Source organism: Phacochoerus africanus, chromosome 1 (assembly GCF_016906955.1).
Source record: "Phacochoerus africanus isolate WHEZ1 chromosome 1, ROS_Pafr_v1, whole genome shotgun sequence".
Lineage (NCBI taxonomy): Eukaryota > Metazoa > Chordata > Mammalia > Artiodactyla > Suidae > Phacochoerus > Phacochoerus africanus.
In genome coordinates, this window is record NC_062544.1 from 203495391 (window position 1) to 203517220 (window position 21830).

Sequence of the window (21830 nt, forward strand, 5' to 3'; positions counted from 1 at the left end):
GCTCATTTATTAAGGTCCATATAGCTATAGGTAGAAACTATCCAGGTCTCCTGGCACCCAATCCTAAACCTATTTCTCTACCAGACTGGACCCTTTCCACACCTGCTAGGCATCCCTTTTTTTTTCCTTTGGGTAAATTTAATGGTTCAGATATTCGGAAAAGATAAACATTTTTTTAAAAAGCAAAAGTCTTCAGTACCTACCACCCCAATACAGCCACTGTTAAATATTTGTTATACCTCCTTGCAGTTCTTTTCCATATCTCGATATGCGTATGAATACACATTACTGCAACTTCCTATCTGGCTGTTTTTTTCTACTTAATATTACATGTAAGCATTTTTCCAAGTTCTTCAATTTTCTTTAAAAATGGAAGTTTTGGTGTTCCCGTTGTGGCTAAGTGGTTGTGGCTAAGTGGTTAACGAACCCGACTAACATCCATGAGGACATGGGTTCGATCGCTGGCTTCACTCAGTGGGTTAAGGATTTGGCGTTGCTGTGAGCTGTGGTGTAGATCACAGATGCGGCTCAGATCCTGTGTTGCTTGGCTGTGGCGTAGGCCGGTGGCTACTGCTCTGGTTGGACCCCTAGCCTGGGAACCTCCATTTGTCACCAGTGGGGCCCTAAAAGACAAAAAAAAAAAAAAAGTTTTAATGGCCCAATGGGGTTGCTTCATTGTGATCCATATCTTTTATGTAACCAATCCCTTAAAATTAGATATTTGAGTTTTCCAACACTTTAAAATGATAAACAAAGCTTCAGTGAGCATCAACGTGTACAAATCTTTGTGTGCCTCTGTGATTATTTCTCTGTGATAAACTCCTAAGAGTAGAAATACTAAGTCAAAAGGTAGGAATAAATCTCAATACGTGATTGTCCAATTGCCCTCTAGACAGGCAGAAAATACAACAAGAGGCTTCATAAGAGTTTATTTAAATTCAGTTTCACTGTATTATTTTTTCTGTCTTTCCTAATTTGCTTAGCAAAAATGAGTGTCTTTCAAATCACCAATGTTTTTATATTAATCAAGTTAATTAAGTGTATACTTACTACATGACCCAGAAATGCCACTTTGAGATATTCACTCAAGAGAAAGGGAAAAAATAATGTCTGCCCAGACTTGTGTATGCCCAAAGCAGAAATAACCTGAATGTTCATCAACTGATAAATGAATAAACATATTGTGGTACATCCATACTATGGATTGTTATTTAGTAACAAAAAAGAATAAAAATTTAATACATGAAACAGCATCCTGAACCTCAGAAACCTTATGCTAAGTGAGAGAAGCTAGATGCAAAAGATTACATGCTATATATGATTCCGTTAATATGAAATTCTAAAAAAAAACGAACTATAGTAACAGAAAGGAGGCCAGTAGCTGTCTGTGGCCGAAGGCAGAGGAGGGAATCTACTGGAAAGAGGGATGAGAATACTTTTTACAGTGATAAAAATATATCTTGATTGCGGCAATGGTTATACGATTGTAGACGATTACAAAAATTCATCAAAGGCTACATTTTATTTTTAATTATTGTATTTTTGCCTTTTTCTAGGGCTGCTCCCAAAGCATATGGAGCGTCCCAGATGATGGGTCTAATCGGAGCTGTAGCTGCCATCCTATGCCAGAGCCACAGCAAGTGGGATCTGAGCTGCATCTACAACCTACACCACAGCTCACAGCAACGCCGGATCCTTAACCCACTGAGCAAGGCCAGGGATCAAACCGCAACCTCATGGTTCCTAGTCACATTCGTTAACCACTGAGCCATGACAGGAACTCCAAACTCTACATTTTAAATAGGTGACTTTCATTGTATATAAATTATAACTCAAGCTATAATCAAATCAAAGCAAAAATCAATTAAGAAATATTGGAGAGGAGTTCCCTCCGTGGTTCAGTGGTTAACGAATCCAACTAGGATCCATGAGAATGCGGGTTCGATCCCTGGCCTTGATCAGGGGGTTAAGGATCCGGTGTTGCCATAAGCTGTGGTGTAGGTTGCAGACACGTCTTGGATCCCACGTTGTTGTGACTGTGGCTGTGGAGTAGGTTGGCCGCCATAGCTCCAATTCGACCCCTAGCCTGGGAACTTCCAGATGCTGCCCAAGAAGCAAAAAAAAAAAAGAAAGAAAGAGAAGAAAACAAAGAAATATTGGAGAGAAAATAACGTTTTCATTTTTGAGTTTTCTTTAATTCATAATACTCTATGTAGATATAAGTATAGGATATATGTAAATATGTATTTAGACATTTTTATATCACAATTTTACTTTTTTTTTCTTTTTTCAGGGCCACTTGTGTGGCATATGGAAGTTCCCAGGCTAGGGGTCAAATCATTGCTGCAGCTGCCGGCCTACGTCACAGCCACAGCAATGTGGGATCCAGGCCACATCTGTGACCTTGCAGCTCCCTTAACCCACTGAGCGAGGCCAGGGATCAAACTCGTATCCTCATGGATACTAGTTGGGTTTGTTACCACTGAGCCACGAAGGGAACTCCCACAATTTTACATATCTTCAAAGCTTTCATGATTATAAATTAAAATAGTTATACATAATTGTCAAAAGCTGTAAGCCATTCCCCTACTGTTAACAGGTGAATTACCAAATTTTAAAGCAAATGATGCCACCAAGTGGACAAACTGTGTACTGCTGCTGAGATTGAGTAGACCGTTTTATCAATTAAAAATGTTTAAAATTTTAATTTAAAATGTTAAAAAACTAAATAAATTTTAATAACTAAAAAAGATCAACAGATAATTTTACAAATGTATCAGACCATGATCGTCATCTATCTTTTGAAGTAATTAACTCTCACATATGAATCTAGGGAAATCAAAGAAAATAACTTCCTGTTGAAATCAGGTCTCTAATAAACTAAAACAGGTAGATAAATGATAGACATGGGTCTATCTTAAGGCCCAAACCAAAAACTATTTAGGGACCTCCAAATCCTCATCACCTTTGCTGTAGGCTATGACTTCTAACAAAACGATAAGCCTCCCAGGAGGCACAATGGAACCAGTGAAGAAACTGCTCAGAGAAAGCAGTTCTTCCTCTGAAAGAAAGAATGCAGAAGTGCATTCCCCTTTGGGCAAAGACTTGCTAACTCTCTTTAGGGTCACCTGGTATTTTCTCCCCATGGTCCCTGGTCTCTCCAGTTCGAGTTTTTACTATTGCAATGAGACAGTAACTGGCTAGAGCCACAAAAAGAAAGATTATTTCAGGCAAGTGTTTGGTCCCTGCCAGGATGGACAAAAGAATGACTTTCTCAAAAGAGGCCTTTGAATGACACCGAGTCATTACCTACCACCAACCGTGAGACGAACATTCTGCCCTGCCTATAGCCCAACATTCCTCCCAATTATTTTTTCAGACGCTCTTTAACCCTCTCCATCTTGCTGCCAACCTCCATAAATTGAAAAGAAACATTAAAAAATGAAAAAGAAAGAAATCTAGGAATGCCACTCCAAAGAACTCTTAAAGGAATGTTATGAATTCATAAAGTGAGAAACCAGTGGGAGAGAAAAAACGCAGCTCACTGAGAAAGAACCACAGCTGCACTATGATAAATTATACAGCCTACCTTCCCATTGCACGAATGTTTGTTTGCTTGGTTTATCTTAAATTTTAATTACATTTCTTAATAGAAAATACACACATTCAATAAAAGTTCAAAAGGTCCAGAAGAATAAATAGGGAAGTTTCCTTCTAATGCCCCATTCCTAGAGGCAACCATTAACCTTTTCTTGTGAATCCTTACAGGAGTGTCCTAGACATAGACAAAGCAGTTACATACATACACTCTCCCTATACAGACATTCGATCCCATCCTCCCTTTCCTGTTACACAAATGCTGAACTACTATACACAATGCTGCTTTTGTCACTTAACAATACAACACATCGTGGCGTCCATACCATGTCAGTATGGTAGATTTTCTCATTCATTTTTAAACTATACCATATTCTATTTGGATGTACCTTAAAATATTAAAGGAGTTCCTTATTAAAATGGACGTTTAAGTTATTTTCAATCTTGTGCTAGTTTTATTATTATTTTCTTACCTAAAACTCTCTGGGCAAATCTGATTGCTTCTTCAACTGGGTCTGAGTTCACAACTTCATCTAGAATACCCAGCTTACGGGCTTCATTTGCTGAAATATGTCTTCCTAAAACAAAACAAAATAAAACAAATTAAGGAACAACGTGTGATTAAGGTAAAAGCATAACCCTCTCTAGGAGAAGAGTTTACCTGTCCTGGATATAGACATCTATTATTAAATAAATAAGCACTACACTGACTGTTATAGTGGTAAGATTACTGCAGAGGTAACCAGAAAACCTGGATTCCAGTTTCCAATTCTACCTTGTGTGAACTGTACCAGGTCCACAATTCCTTTATTGGTAAATGAGAATAATTATGCTTACCTTAGTAATTCTGAGCATTAAGTGAAAGTAATACATTTTCCTCATATTCTATAAACCTTTATATAAATATTTTATAAATTATAGATATGTAATGTATGAGAGGATTGATTTTTTTGATAATAACAGAGATCAAGAAGTTGTAACAGCAGAGTAGTAGCAGTAATATCTATAGACTAGTATATACCAAGGGTTGCTATTGATTACAAAGAGTCCTTAAACATAAATATAATTGGATAGACAGAAGGAAAGAATATTGATTAAGCTGACATTATATAAGTTGTAAACTGAAATTTCACAGAAGAAATGGTGTGGACCACTGCCATTTTTTGGCTACCCAGGATCTCGACCCCTCCCTTAGTTTATGGAATTGCTAACATGTGAGCTTTGGAGCTCAAAAGGAAACAGAGATAATCAGACAATTGTTCCTTGAGACCTGGCACTAGGGTGTGTCCCCTGATCCCAAGCTTGGTGAATGGGGTCCTCAGTTGAGGGTTTACTGCTGGAGTTAGTGACAATAAGCAACTGCAACAGCTTAAATCTCATTTCACAGGCGGTGACATCTAGTGTCTGGTGGTGGTGGTGCCAGGAGTATCTACCATCCGGTGGTGGCCCTGGCAGCTTCCAGTATGGAATGGAAGCTTGAGGGGGTTACAGAAGTTTGATGAGGGTTTACATTACTCCTGCGTGCTTCAACAGGTATAAACATGTGATTTGATCTGCATATTCTGAAGAAGGAGGCTAAGGGATATAAGCATCTCTCACCTCGGGGTCAGAAGGAAAGAGACAATGACACATGGCTTGCTTGCTTGCCAGCACCAACTTGGCTTCAGAAGAGTAATCACCCAATGTCTTGCTGGCAGCAATCCCAGTCTTCTTTTTTTTTTTTTTTTTGTATTTTTAGGGCCACACCCCAGACCAGGGGTTGAATTGGAGCTGTAGTCACCGGCCTACCCCACAGCCACAGCAACTCTAGATCCAAGCCACGTCTGCAACCTACACCACAGGTCACAGCAACGTCAGATTCTTAACCTACTGAGCAAGGCCAGGGATCAAACCTGCATCCTCATGGATGCAGTCAGATTCATTTCTGCTGAGCCACAACGGGAACTCCCCAATTCCACAGTCTTTGTTGCTCTTACAGAGTCCTGGCCAATGCTGCCTCTGAGACAAACCCTCTGTTCATGGTTCTTATTAGTGCTTTGGAGAGCTACAAATGGGTTTTCTTGATCAGATAGACAATTCAATGATTTCTGGCATGGATCACTTTGGAAAAGCAACATTTGGGCAGTTTTCTGGAAGTTCCTCTGAAAAAGCTTCCAGATCTCCTCCTGGGGTGAGGAGGGTAGTAGGGAGTGGGCAAGTGGCTTGAAGGATGAAGTCTCCTGTGTATAAAATCACTTGAATGAGGGGTGAATCAGACTCGCCATGTTAAGAGGCCCAAAGGGACAGAGCATAGAAGATGAAAACCTGGGAACTAAAAGGAGCTGTGGGGCAACTGAGCAGGGAAAATGTGAGATGCACACAGGATGGACTGAAAATTGCTTGAGCTAGAATGATTTCTCCTGACCTGGTTTCACAAAAGTTGGGAGTACCACTACTGTTCTTATGGAGTCAGTGAGATTTCAGGTACTTTTATTCTGTTTCAAGGACCTGAAGACAAAGCTCTACATATCCAACCCAAATCCTCATGCTGAGATTTAAACTGTTCTTTCTTGTGCCGCTCTCAATGGAAATGATAACCACTGTCCAACCTAATAAGAGCCCTGCCTAAATCCCCTATAAAGAGACCCTGGGACAACTGAAATTGAGACTTCTCCACAGTGGGTAAGCTCAGTTTTTCCCAGTTTTCTTTGTGGCTTCTCTTCCAACCTTTTGAAAAAAATTTCTCCATGGAACCCTTTCCAGATGTCATTTTAAAGTTCTCCTAAAATTGTACAGGCTACTTAAAAAGATAAGCGTATGATTCTCGTGTTAGCTTTCTTCTAATTCATTGTGACCTTTTCTATGCAAATCAAAATCCATCATATTCTTACTGTTTTTACCTCTTCTCTTCAACATGTTAAAAATAGTGCTATTTCTATAAGCAGCAGTGCTTTGGAAAAGGCCAATCCTGGTTCACTTTATTTCTTTTTGTTAAAGGAGGCAGATTCCTTCCTGATGTCCCTCAAGATACTCTCGCCTTTCAGGCTTATTACTAAAAACAGGAACATGCAATTCCTCAGTATTCCCCCACACGCTTTCGTTTCTGTAAACCTTAGAATGTACAGACTCATTTCACACTATTATGATTTCCCCCTATATTTTATGCTTCTTTGCTTCCTTTCTATTTTGTCCTTTGCAGAACGAACCCTCTCACATGCTTTGAATTTCCATCTCATCTTGGACTGACTGTAGGCATCCTCTTATGAGTTTACACTCGGTACTTAAAATAGTTCATATTCTTACAAGTGTACTTATCATACCATTGTAAATTAAAGCAATTTATAATTTTGGGGGGGAATGATCCCAAGGCATGTGGAAGTTCCTGGGCCAGGGATTGAACCCGCGCCAAAGCAGCAACACAGGCCACTGCAGTGACAATGCCAGATTCTTAACCCATGGCCCCACAAGAGAACTCCAAAGCAATTTCTAACTTAATTTATTAAAGACAAGAACTTTAGTTTTTCTAATAACCTTTTCATGTTCTATAGGAATTATAATACCTTCCTATTTAAAGGAGGGAGAAAAGCCATTTTTTATTTTGGTCTAAATTATATATTCGTAATGATATAAATTATATATTAGTAATTATATATTAGTAATAATATAGATTACGCTATTTCCTAATTTGGACCATGTGTGCACAATTTTGTATTGCAGTTTCTGCATCAAAACATAAGTGTTTTGATCAGCAGTTCTCAAACTAAAAATAGTCTTAGGACCTCTTTGTACTCTTAAAAATTATGGAATACACCAAAGAGCTTTTGTATATGTGGGTTATTTCAATCAATCTATACTATATTAGAAATTAAAACTAAGAACTTTAAAATGTATTTTTATTAAGTCACTTTAAAATAACAATGATGAACCTATTACATGCTAGGACAAATAAATTTTTACGCGAAATAACGAGATGTTCAAAATTCTTTAAATGTAGCGAAAGGAATATTCTTGTTTTATATTTTGGCAAATTTCTTTAATGTCCGGCTTAACAGAAGAGAGCTGGATTTTCATTTCTGCTTCTTCATGCAATCTGTTTTGATACCACATGGCATACAATAACCTCTGGAAAATTCCACTGTATATTTGTGAGAGAATGAGAGTGGGAAAGGCAAGCAATGTTTTATTATTAGGAAAATAGTTCTGACTTCATGGACCTCCCCCAGCCAATGGTCCCTGGGCCACACTCTAAGAACTCCTGATGTAGATCACATTTAAAGAATTTATAGCATCCTAGTACGTGACTATTCCATATATTTAGAATTTTCTTGTGGCTGGAGTGATTTTAGCTATTTTGAGAGTAACCTTTTGTTGTGGGTTCCCTGCCCCCTTTGGAAGCTTACAGTATTCTATTTCCTGAAAGTTTAAAATCTTTATCAAAATACAAGGCACTGACATCAGTTTTTCCACGTAAATGGTGTGCTTGCTAAAATATGACCCCTGATTCTTTTATGTCTCTGAAGAGTTTCTTCTATGTTTTCCTTTGTGCTCTGGGGGCTTTTATTATTCACGGCAGAGACCTCTATTATAGACCTTCCATGTCTGTGGGCCTTCCTGTACATTTTATATATCTTTTGGTTAAATTCTTCTGAATTTAACTGTTTTTCTAGTCATCCTCCATGTTGCTGATTCAGTTGTCTCTTTTGAGTGCATCTTTTTTTATTGCCTCAAAAATTATTTGGGCTAATGTTTTGATTTTAAACGGGGTGTTTTTATTTACTAAATAAAATATTTTTAATTTAGAATATGGTGAGTTTTCTAAAATTTTTGTTTTCTTTAATCTGTTTCCACAGAATTCCATTTAAGTTTCCTTCTTCTAATGTCACAAAATATTCTTACAGGTCTTAAGTTGCGTGTTAAGGGGTTTTTTGGTTTGTTTGTTTGTTTTTGTCCGTTTGGTCATGAAATAATCTTTGCTGATAGCTGATATTTCGTATTGCTAACTGGGAGCCCTGAGTACTAAAACTCACCCTTGACATCCTGTTCAAATATAGAGAAAACCCACCTGTACCTAACTGAATCTGAAAGGCAGGCAGGTTAAAGATACCACTCGCATCTTCTCCCCAGTACCCTGGGTAGCAAGAAGTACCTCACCCAAGTCCAGAGCCTGAGGAGATCCCGGTCCTGGGAATGAGCATAAAGGAATCTGTGGGGCTGGGGCAAAGCTCTGTGAGAAGAGAGAAGAGATTTTCTATGCTGTTCAGTGAACAAGGAAGATGAGACCTAGAAAATAACAGCAGAAGGAAGCACAAGGCACTGTAGTTCTCCTCACTTCATTGGACAGAGAACACCAGGGGATGAACTGCATCGTGCTCAAGCGTATCTTTTGTGGTTACTGCTCAAGATTCGGCTGTTTTCAGGTGGTATTTTTAAGGGAATTGTGGAGAAGCAGTGGTTGTTGCAATCGCTCCACTTTCCAGAATTACCTCTCTTAGGGTTTTCAGAAGATCAGAGAAGGTTTGCTATTTACTCATTAATTTAAATTATTTGTATATTCTTTTCCTATGGGGCGCAGTGCCTACAAAGCTGGTGTTTTTCTTCATTAACATCAGTAAGGAATCTTCAACTTTTGGTAAATTTTGTTAGCATCTTTTCTTAGAAAAACTGTTTTCCAAAAGCAAGAGTCTTAATATCATCATTATTAATGGAGACTGTATTAATTTCCTATACAGATTTACACAGTCATTGCATTTTAGAATAGGACACATTTATCATCTTCATTTAAGATGGCAGAAGTCTAAAACAGGTCACAGAACTGTGTTCCTTCTGGACGCTCTGGGACAGAATCTGTTCCCTTGGCCTCTCTATCCTCTAGAGGGCGCCTGCATTCTTTCTCCTCCTTCTCCAACTTCAAAGCCAGTTTATAGCATCTCCTGTCTTCACTGACCTCCTTGCCTTCCTCTTCCAAGGACCCTGGTGATACATGGGCCCACCGAGAAAATCCAGGATAACTTCTCATGTTTTTTAAAACTCAATGGATTTTATTACATTTATAGTTGTACAACGATCATCACAACCCAATTTACAACATTTCCATCCCAAACACGTGCCCATCCCTCCCACCCCCAACCTGTCTCTTTGGAAACTATAAGTTTTTCAAAGTCTGTACGTCTGTATCTGTTCTGTAAAGAAGTCACTGTATCCTTTTTTTTTAGATTCCACATATAAGTGATAGCATATGACATTGGTGTCTCACTGTCTGATTAACTTCACTTAGCATGAAGTGCTAGTTATCTGGTTCCATCCATGTTGCTGCAAACACCATCATTTCATTCCTTTTATGGCAGAGTAATATTCCATTATGTATATGTACCACACCTTTATCCATTCCTCTGTCAACAGATATTTAGGTTGTTTCCATGTCTTGGCTATTGTATATAGTGCTTCAATGAACACTGGAGTACATGTATCTTTTCAAGTCATGGTTTTCGCTGGATACATGCCCAGGAGTGGGATTGCTGGATCAAATGGTAATTCTATTTTTAACTTTTCGAGGAATCTCCATACTGTTTTCCATAGTGGTTGCACCAATTTACATGCCCACCAACAGTGTAATAAGGATCCCTCTTCTCCACGCCCTCTCCAGCATGTATTGTTTGTAGACTTTTTGATGATGGCCATTCTGGGTGGTGTAAGGTGGTACCTCATAGTAGTTTTGATTTGTATTTCTCAAATAATTAGTGATGTTGAATATCTTTTCACGTGTTTTTTGGCCATCTGTATGCCTTCTTTGGAGAATTGTCTGTTTAGATCTTCTGCCCATTTTTTGATGGGGTTGCTTTTTTTTTGGTATAGAGCTGTAGGAGGTGTTTATATATTTTGGAGATTAATCCCTTGTCATTTGCTTCATTTGCAAATATTTTCTCCCATTCTGTGGGTTGTCTTTTTGTTTCATTTAGGGTTTCCTTTGCTGTGCAAAAACTTTTAAGTTTAATTAAGTCCCATTTTTTTAATTGTCATTACTCTAGGAGGTGGATCTGAGAAGATGTTGTTGCATTTTATGTCAGAGTGTTTGGCCTATGTTTCCCTCTAGGTGTTTTACAGTATCCAGTCTTATATTTAGGTCTTTAATCCATTTTGAGCTTAAGCTTTACGGTGTTAGGAAGTGTTCTAATTGCATTCTTTTACATATAGCTGTCTAGTTTTCCCACCACCTCTTACTGAAGGGACTGTCTTTTCTCCATTGTATATTCTTGCCTCCTTTGTGATAGACTGGTTGACTGTAGGGGCGTGGGTTTAATTCTGGGCTTTCTATCCTGTTCCACGGATCTCTATTTCTGTTTTTGTAGCAGTACCATACTGTTTTAATGACTAACCTCCATCTTAAGGTCCCTAATTTAATCACACATTCAAAGTCCCTTTTGAATGTAAGGTGATGTGTTCACAGTTCTAGGGATTAGGATGTGGACATCTTGGAGAGAGGCATTGTTAAGTGTACCACAGCTACCGTCTATAAAATATCTTCTAGGTAACAAGTTCTATACCAGAAGCAGGCTAGATAATCTCTTTATTCCTTACAACAACTATGTGGTTGTTTTATTGATCAGAAAATGAAGACTGAGAAGAGTTCAGACAACCCCCCTCCTAAATTCCAGGCCAGTCTATCCAGCTGTCTCCCTGACATCTCAGCTTGGGTGTCAAACTTAACACATCCAAAACCAGCCCTGTGAGTCCTCCCTACAACCTGCTGCTCTACCAGCAGAAATCTTCACCTCAGTAATAGTGCCATCCTTCCAGCTGCTCAGGCCCTTAGAATCATCTCCATCTCCTCTTCCTCTCACCTCTCACATTTGATCTGTCAAAATCTGTTGGCTCAAAATATAGCTGGAATTTGACCATGTCTTACTATTTATATTGTTACCTGGGTCTAAACTCCCATCATATCTCCCTTGGATTATTAAACCAGCCTTCTAATCAGTCTTCCTATTTCTACCCTTATCTCCAATTAATCTATTTTCAATAGCCAGAGTCATCTTTTTTTTTTTTTTTTGGTTTTTGTATTTTTAGGGCCACACCTGCGGAACATGGAGGTTCCCGGGCTAGGGGTTGAATCTGAGCTGTAGCTGCTGGCCTGTGCCACAGCCACAGCAATGAGGAATCCGAGCATCTGCAACCTACACCACAGCTCACGACAATGCCGGATCCTTAACCCACTGAGCAAAGCCAGGGATTGAACTCATGGATACTAGTTGGGTTCATTAACCACTGAGCCACAATGGGAACTGCAAAAGCCAGAGTGATCTTTTAACAAATCTAAAGAGGGGAAGGATCAAGATGGTGGAAGAGTAAGATGTCACACTCACCTTCTCCCACAAACACATCAAAAAAACACATCTACATGTAGAATGATTCACACAGAACATCTACTGAATGCTGGCAGAAGAACATAAACCTCCAAAAAGGGCAAGAAACCCTTGACGTAACTGGTTATAACAAAAGAAAAAAGAGAGAGAAAAGGAATCAGGACTGGACTAGCATTCATGAGAGGGAGCTGTGAAAGACAAAAGGAACCCACATCCTGGGAAGCCATCTAATCAACAGGGAAATCAGCCAAGATGAAAGGACCTCAAAGTCACTGAGAAAAGCTCAGCAGATGGACTGAGGAGGGCAAAGCAGAATGAGAGCCATGCAGATCAAATGCACCACGGCCATGGACACCACAGCCTGAGATGCTTGGACGGGGGCTGGGCACTGAGACTCAGGCTCCAGAGGTCAGTTCCAGGGAGAGGACTAGGGTTGACTATGAGGAGATGGCCTGAGGGGCTAGGGATCAGTGTACCATGGGCTGGGGAGCCAAGTGCCACAGCTGAGGGAGCCCAGGAGAAGGTCTGGGCCTGCAGGAGAAGCAAGGCACTATTGTTGAGGAGGGCAAGAAGAGGAGGGGCAGATCACCATAGCAATCTCCCTGCGCATGCTTGGGCTCTCAGAGGGTTGGGCACCTCTGGCACAGGCTACAGGTGACAAGAGGCCACTTGAGCTATGAGAGACTGGGTGCTTCTTGTGAAGGTCCAGCACCTCTTGTGTGGACTAAGGGTGACTCAGTACCTCTTGCATTACCTACAGGCAGCAGGGACAAACCACAGCAGTCATCTCAAAAACCAGAGGGAGGCATGACCTGCCACCACGAGGGGTTTGTGAACAGGCTCCATCTGTGGCCCCAGTCACCTCAGAAGTCAGCAAAAAAGAGGAAACTGCAACCAAGCACCACCCGTTGTTGCTCTCACTCCCCTGGGAACACACCCATCCTGCTGCTGCCACTGCCAAATGCTCCAGGCAGTGCCCAAATGCTTGATCACTGTCCCTTCCCAGGACTGTGCAACTAGGAGCAGACTGTGCAGCACCTCCTGCATGGGCTAAGCAGGACATGGTGTTTCTTGCATGCTCTACAGGTGGCATGGGCAAACCACTGCAGTCATCCCTGACACCAGAGGTGTGTGTGGCCCGCCACCACAAGAAGTCCGTGAACTGGCACCATTTGTGACCCCTGTCACCTCGGAGGGCACCACAGAGGAGAGCAGTGCTACTGAATACCACCTGTTGTTGCTCTTACTCCCTTGGGAACACACCTACCCTGCTGCTGCCTCTGACAAATGCTCTGGGCACCTCTTAAATCTGCCCAAGGCTCATTATAACTTCCCTGGGCCCTGCAACTAGAAGTAGCCTGTGCCACCCTCCTGTAGGTCCTTGCTACTGTCAAGAGTCCAACAACCAAGCACTGACTACTAGTCCTACCATTGCCTCCTTCTCCCTGGAAACACACTCAGCACCATGGGGATAATAGCCTGCTCACACTGAAGAAAGAGACAGCAAATGTCCAAACTCCCATGCCAAAAATAAATAGTAACCCCCCGACAAAATACAAAGGGGTGCTCTTGTATAGAAATAGCCCTCCAAGACTACAGTTTGGTTTCCCTAAACTCACAGAAAAAGAAAAACATAAGCAAGATGAAGAAGCTCAGGAACCATTCCCAGTTAAAAGAACAGGAGAATTCACCTGAAGCAGACCTCTGCAGTCTGATAGACACTGAGTTCAAAAGGGAGATAGTGAAAATACTGAAGGAATTAAGGGTGAGTATGAAGGAATTAAGAGTGGATATAAAGTGTAGCTCAGATCATTTTAGAAAGGAACGAGAAAATATAAGGAGGAACCAAGAACAATTATAAAATTCATTTGCAGAGACACAAACTGAGCCAAAGGCACTAAAGAGTAGAATGAATAATGCAGAGGAATGAATTAGTGACATGGAGGATAGAATAATGGAAATCACCCAATCAGGACAGCAGACAGAAAACCAAATGAAAAAACACAAAAGCAATATAAGAGATTTATGGGATAATATAAAGTGGGCCAATTTACACATTATAGGAATTCCAGAAGGAGAAGAAAAAGAAAAGGGGATTGAAAATATATTTTAAGAAATTATGTCTGAAAACTTTCCAAATCTAAAGAAAACAGGTATCAAGATACAGGAAGCACAGAGGGCCCCAAACAAGTTGAACGCAAACAGGCCCACAACAAGACATATTATAAAAGAAATGGCAAAAGTTAAGAATAAAGAGAGGATTCTAAAGGCAGCAAGAGAAACACAAAGCATTAATTATAAGGGAACCCCCATAAGGCTATCAGCTGATTTCTCTACAGAAACACTACAAGCCAGAAGAGAGTGGCAAGATATATTCAAAGTTCTGAAAGGGAAACATTTGCAGTCTAGAATACTCTACCCAGCAAGACTATCATTTAAAATAGAAGGAGAAAAAAGAATTTCTCCAACAAACAAAAGCTAAAAGAGTACAGCAATACTAAACCCATTCTAAGAGAAATACTGAAAGATTTTCCCTAAATAAAAAAGAAGTAAGAAGAAATAAGATGGAGGAAATCGCAATTGGAAAGCAATCACTTAAATAAGCCAGGATACAGATCTAAAAGGGGGAAAATATCTACTGTAAAAGTGACGATAAACACAAGGAACAACAAAAGGACAAACATGAAGATGTTAAAAAAGGACTTAAAAATCATAGAATGCGGGGAAGGAAAGTAAGAAAATCTACACTCTTTTTTATTTTAAATAATGTTTTTGAGCCTATATGACCATCAGGCTAAAGCAAGCAGATATAGGAAGGGGTTAACATACTTAAAAACACGGTAACCACAAATCAAAACTGAACAATACATTCACAAGATCTAAAAAGTACACAGCATAAAATATACGGAAATCATCCAACCAAAAAAAAAAAAAAAAAAGGAACAAAGGGGAAATATAGAATTAACTGGAAAAAAAGGTTTAAAATGGCAATAAATACATATTTATCAATAGTTATCCTAAATGTCAATGGACTGAATGCTCCAATCAAAAGACACAGTGGCAGATTGGATAAAAAAGCAAAAACCTACAATCTGCTTTCTACAAGAGACTTACCTTGGGGCAAAGGACACATATAGATTGAAAGTGAGGGGATGGGAAAAGATATTTCATGCCAATGGACAACACGGGAAAGCAGGAGTTGCAATACTCATATCAGACAAAATAGAGTTTAAAATGAAGGCCATAAAGAAAGACAAAGAAGGACACTATTTAATGGCAAAAGGATCCATTCAAGAAGAGGATATTACAATCATCAATATATATGCCCCTAATATAGAAGCACCCAGATATATTCAACAAATACTAACAGACATAAAGGAGAAATTGATGGGACTACATAATTATAGGAGACATTAACACCCTACTCACATCAAAGGACAGATCCTCTAAACAGAAAATCAATAAGCAACAGAGATCCTAAATAACACAATAGAAAAGTTAGACTTAATTGACATTTTCATGACATTACATCCAAAAAATTCAGAATATACATTCTTCTCAAGTGCACATAGAACATTCTCAAAGATTGCCCACATACTGGGGCACAAAACTACCCTTAACAAATTTAAGAGTATAGAAATTATTTCAGGAGTTCCCGTCGTGGCGCAGTGGTTAACGAATCTGACTAGGAACCATGAGGTTGCGGGTTCGGTCCCTGCCCTTGCTCAGTGGGTTAACGATCCGGCGTTGCCATGAGCTATGGTGTAGGTTGCAGATGCGGCTCGGATCCCGCGTTGCTGTGGCTCTGGCGTAGGCCGGTGGCTCCGATTCGACCCCTAGCCTGGGAACCTCCATATGCCGCGGGAGCGGCCCAAGAAATAGCAACAACAACAATAACAACAACAACAAAAAAAAAAAGACCAAAAAAAAAAAAAGAAATTATTTCAAGTGTCCTCTCTGACCACAATGGCATGAAACTAGAAATCAACCTCAGGAAAAGAAATGAGCAAAAACAAACTATGTGGAGACTAAACAACATGCTACTAAAAAACCAATGGGTCAATGAGGAAACCAAAAAAGGAAATTAAAAAATACCTTGAGACAAATGATAATGAAAACACAACCATTCAAAATCTATGGGATGCCTCAAAAGCAGTGCTCAGAGGGAAATTCAGAGCAATACAGGCCTTCCTCAAAAAAGAAGAAAAATCTCAAATCGACAACTTAACCCACCACCTAAATGAATTAGAAAATAAAGAGCAAACAAAACCTAAAGTCAGCAGAAGGAAGGAAATTATAAAGATCAGAGAGGAAATCAATAATATAGAGATTTAAAAACCAACAGAAAAAAATCAATAAAACGAAGAGCTGGTTCTTTGAAAAGGTAAACAAAATTGATAAACTCCTGGACAGACTCACCAAGAAGAGGAGATAAAAAACCCAAATAAACAAAATAAGAAATGAAAAAGGAGAGATCGGAGTTCCCACTGTGGTGCAGCAGAAATGACTCCGACTAGGAATCATGAGGTTTCGGGTTCAATCCCTGGCCTCGTTCAGTGGGTTAAGGATCCTGTGTTGCTGTGAGCTGTGGTGTAAGTCACAGATGCTGGCTCAGATCTGGCATTGCTGTGGCTGTGGCATAGGCCAACAGCTGCAGCTCTGATGCAACCCCTAGCCTGGGAACCTCCATATTCCACAGATGCAGCCCTAAAAGACAAAAAGGCAAAAACAAAACAAAACAAAATTTTTAAAAAGGAGAGATCACAACAGATACTGCAGAAATACAAAAAAAAAAAAAAAAAGAATACTGTGAACAACTGTATGCCAACAAATCTGACAACCTAGAAGAAATGGACAAATTTCTAGAGACTTAGAGCCCGCCAAAACTGAATCAAGAAGGAATAGATCAACTGAACAGGCCAATCACTACAAATGAAATTAAATATGTAATAAAAACACTCCCTATAAACAAAAGTCCAGGACCAGACAGCTTCACAGGCAAATTCTACCAAATATACAAAGAGGAACTTATACCCATCCTCCTTAAACTCTTCCAAAAAGCTGAAGAAGAAGGAATACTTCCAAAGACATACACTGCCATCACCCTAATACCAAAACCAGACAAAGATACCACCAATAAAGAAAATTATAGGTCAGTATCTTTGATGAATATAGATGGAAAAATTCTCAACAAAATTTTAGCCAACCAGATCCAACAACAAATAAAAAAGATCATACACCACGACCAAGTGGGATTAATCCCAGGTGCACAGGGATGGTTCAACATATGCAAATCAATCAAAATCATACATCACATTAACAAAAGAAAAGTTAAAAACCACACGATGATCTCAATAGATGCAGAAAAACCATTTGACAAAGTCCAACATCCATTCATAATAAAAACTCTTACCAAAGTGGGTATAGAGGGAACATACATTAAAAAAAGCCATTTATGGAGTTCCCATTTGTGGCGCAGTGGTTAACGAATCTGACTAGGAACCATGAGGTTGCAGGTTCGATCCCTGGCCTCACTCAGTGGGTTAAGGATCCAGCATTGCCATGAGCTGTGGTGTAGGTTGCAGACGCGGCTCAGATCCCGCATTGCTGTGATTCTGGCGTAGGCCGGCAGCTGCAGCTCTGATTCGACCCCTAGCTTGGGAACCTCCATATGCCGTGGAAGCGGCCCTAGAAAAGGCAAAAAGACAAAAAAAAAAAAGCCATTTATGATAAACCCACAGCAAATATAATACTCAGTGGAGAAAAGCTGAAAGCCTTCCCACTAAAATCTGGAACCAGACAGACGGTGCCCACTTTCACCACTTTTATTCAACATGGTATTGGAAGTCATAGTCACAGCATTCAGACAAATGAAATAAATAAAAGTTATCCAAATTGGAAGAGAAGAGGTAAAATTGTCACTGTATGCAGATGACATGATAATATTATATAGAGAGAAAAGCCTAAGGACTCCACACGAAAACTGCTCGAACTGATCAACAAATTCAGCAAAGTAGCAGGATACAAGATTAACATTCAGAAATTGGTTGCATTTCCTTATACTAAATGAAATACTAGAAAAGGAACACAAAAATATAATACCTTTTTAAATCACACCCCCCAAAATTAAATACCTAAGAATAAACCTGACCAAGAAGGTAAAAGACTTACATGCCGAGAACTATAAAACATTCATCAAGGAAATTAAAGAGGATTCAAAGAAATGGAAAGATATTCCATGCTCCTAGGTTGGAAAAATTAATATCATAAAAATGGCCATACTACACAGAGCAATCTACAGATTTCATGAAATCCCTATCGAATTACCCATGACATTTTTCACAGAACTACAACAATCCAAAAATTTATACGGAAACATAAAAGACCCAGAATTGTCAAAGCAATCCTGAGGAACAAAAACCAAGCAGGAGGCATAATTCTCCCAGACTTCAGGCAATATTGCAAAGTCACAGTCATCAAGACAGTGTGGTACTGGTACCAAAACAGACATACAGGCCAATGGAACAGAATAGGGAATCCAGAAATAAACCTAGACACCTATGGTCAATTAATCTCTGACAAAGGAGGCAAGAATATAAAATGGGAAGATGATAGTCTTTTAAGTAAGTGGTGCTGGAAAAATTGGACAGCTTCATGTAAATCCATGAAACTGGAAAACACCCTCACGCCATGCACAAAAATAAACTCGAAATGGCTTAAAGACTTAAACATAAGACAAGACACCATCAAATTCCTAGAAGAAAATGTAGGCAAAACATTCTCTGACATCAACCTTACAAATGTTTCTTTAGGTCAGTCTCCTAAGGCAACAGAATTAAAGCAAAAATAAACCAGTGGGACCTAATAAAAATGACAAGCTTTTGCACAGAAAAGGAAACCATTAAAAAAAAAAAAAGACAACTTACAGAATGGGGGAAAATAGTTTCAAATGATGCAACTGACAAGGGCTTAATATCTAAAATATACAATATATACAACTCAATGGCAAAAAAGCCAACGACCCAATGGAAAAATGGGCAAAAGACCTGGAATTGCTGCAGCTGTGGTGTAGGATACAGCTGTATCTTGGATTGAATCCCTGGCCTGGGAACTTCCATATGCTGTGAGTGCAGAAATTTAAAAAAAAAAAAAAAAAAAAGAATTAATGAATGAAAGAAAAAAGGAAAGAAAAGCCAAAATTCTTTCTGTAATATTCCAGGCCCTACATGATGGGACTTCACATTCACTTCTCCTCCCCTGACTCTCCTTATTCCAGCTACAAAGATCTTCTTGCTGTTCTTTGAAATTTCCAAGTATGCCCCTGTCTCAGGGCTTAGTATTTGCCTATTTTCTCCATGAGGATTATCTTCCTCCAGATATTGATGTAGCAAGCTTCTTCTCTCCTTCAGATCTTCACTCAGATCCATTTTGTAGGAAAGTTTTTCTTAGCTCTCCTACCTAAAATATTACCCCCCCCATTCCTATCATTTTATACTTTCCCTTTATGTCTTATGTTTTCTCTTTAGCACTTACCTCCATCTAACCTACTATACATGCAACTCACATAATAGGTAGGCATGGAGTCTAATAAGAGTATACAGCTGTGGTAGCTGATTTCCAAAGTGACCCCCCATGTGTCTGACCTCTGGGTATTCAAGTCCCCCTCCCAAGTTGAAAAGGGAAGGCCTGTATAATCAATAGGATGGTTCAGAAAAGATGACATATGACTCCAAAGCTATGTCACAAAAAGACCCTCTAGCTTTTGCCTTGATCTCTCTTGGATCACTCACTCTAGACGAAGCCGGCCTCCCTATTGTGAGGACATGCAGGCAGCTCTAAGGAGAGGTCTACATGGAGAGGCAATGAAGCCCTTGCCAACAGTCAGCATCAACAAGCTGTCTTGTGAGTGAGCCATCTTGGAAGCAGACCCTCCAGCCCCAGTCAAGTTTTCAGATGACTATGGCTCCAGTCAGCATCTTGACTGCAACCTCATGAGAAACCTTGAGCTAGAACCCAACCAAGCTGATCCCAAATTCCTGACCCCCAGATTCAAGGAAAGAAAAAACACTCCCAATCAAACCATCACTCACAGTGAACGTAAGAGGCATCTTGATTTCAGGCTGTGGAATTTGTGAATTGATGAAATATGATAATGGTAATTATTATTATTGTTGCTGTTTTCTGTATATAATCTCCATAAGGCCTGGAGTTTTTGTTGGTTTGATTTACTACCGTAGGCCCACTGCCAACAACAGGGCCCAGCACATGAGAAAAAATTAAACAGTTGTTGCATGAGTGGATATAAATTAATTTGTATCATATCTGGTAAATCCAAGGTCTCTAAATGTTTTCTAGTGTTACACTATTCACATTCCCTATTGAAGCCAATGTCTTAATACCAAGGAAGTGAAAAATTCAGTCATTTCCAAACTAAAACTTGAAAACTTTCCTTGGAAATTCTGATTTTAATTCTTGTTTATATTATAATTTCTGAATTATATCTGAGTATAATGTACCCTATGTGAACACGAGTGTCTATGAGCAGACATTTAACTGTGATTACGGCTTTGTATACACTTTGTTTTAGAGAGCACTCATTTTTTCTTTATGGTAACTTTTGAAAAGCTCTCAGAGAAGGTATTCTTTCAGTTTTACAGATGAGAAAATTGATATCAAAGAACTTAAAGTATCCTCTTAAGATTACATGGGTAGGGAATGGTCAAGCCAGGATTTTTCTAAATGTTAGGCCAGTTCCTCACATTGATCTAGACAGCCATTGGTTGGGTTTGTACTGACCCGAGGTAATTAAGTCAAGTGCAGCAGGAACTCCAATAAGTCTGGGGAGAAGCTGGGTTCCTCTTGCACCAGGAAGGATTCCAAGTGTGACTTCTGGAAAGCCAACTTGAGCCTATCAAAGATTGAAGCATAAAGGTCATTGGAATGAGATGATATGTTCAGAGTAAAGGCAAGCATTCCCCTGGGGTTCCCACACCCTCAAAAACATTGTTTCATATAATCCAACAAGAATTTCTGCAGAGCAAATTAGTGCACACCCTCTCTTTAATAGCATAAATAGAGCTGTTCTGTCCCTACCTAGGCCTTCATGTTGAAACACATCCATAGTTTCTTACATAATATTTCTGACTCTATTATGAAATGGCTAAGCTTTACAGAGCCCTGAAAGAGCCAAGCAATTAAAAGAACATCCTATAGAATGGGAGAAAATATTTGCTAACCACATATCTGGAATACATAAAGAAATTTTGTAACTTAAAAACAAAAAGACAAGTGACCCAAATAAAAATGGGCAAAGGATCTGAATAGACATTTCTCCAAAAAGAAACAAATGGCCAGTAAACACATGAAAGGCTGATCAATATCATTAGCTATCAGGAAAATGCAAATCAAAACTACAAGATAGTACTTCACACCCACCAGGATAGCTATGATAAAAAAGACAGACAATAAAAGTTTGAGAGAGAATGTGGGGGATACAAAACCCTCATACATTGCTGGTGGGGATGTAATGTAGTGCAGTCACTTTGGAAAACAATCTCTCAATTTTTCAATTTTTCATAGAGTTACCATATGACACAGCAGTCCTACCCCTGAATACTTACCCAAGAGAAATGAAAATATCTACCACAAAAAAAAACCCTTGTTCACAAATTTCATAGCATCATTATTAATAAATCCAAGAAAGGAGAAACAATCCAAATGTCCATCAAGTAATGCATGGATAAAGAAAATGGTGTATCCATATAAGAAAATATTATTCAGCCATGGAAAGGAATGAAATACTGATGACATGCTATAACACAAGTGAACCCTGAAAATATTATGCTAAGTGAAAGAAGCCAGACACAAAAGGCAATATATTGCCTTTTCTATTCT

At 39.3% G+C, this 21830-nt stretch overlaps 1 protein-coding gene across 1 annotated transcript in view; it reads right to left on the bottom strand.

Moving 5' to 3' along the window:
• The window catches only part of EHHADH (enoyl-CoA hydratase and 3-hydroxyacyl CoA dehydrogenase), a 56009-nt gene that overhangs the window by 22759 nt on the left and 11420 nt on the right, over window positions 1-21830 (bottom strand). The window contains exons 4-5 of the mRNA XM_047788248.1: window positions 20733-20844; window positions 4071-4175 (exon numbers count right to left, since the gene is read on the bottom strand). Coding sequence (XP_047644204.1) covers window positions 4071-4175; window positions 20733-20844 — 217 coding nt within the window. The remainder of the gene's footprint in view (window positions 1-4070; window positions 4176-20732; window positions 20845-21830) is intronic.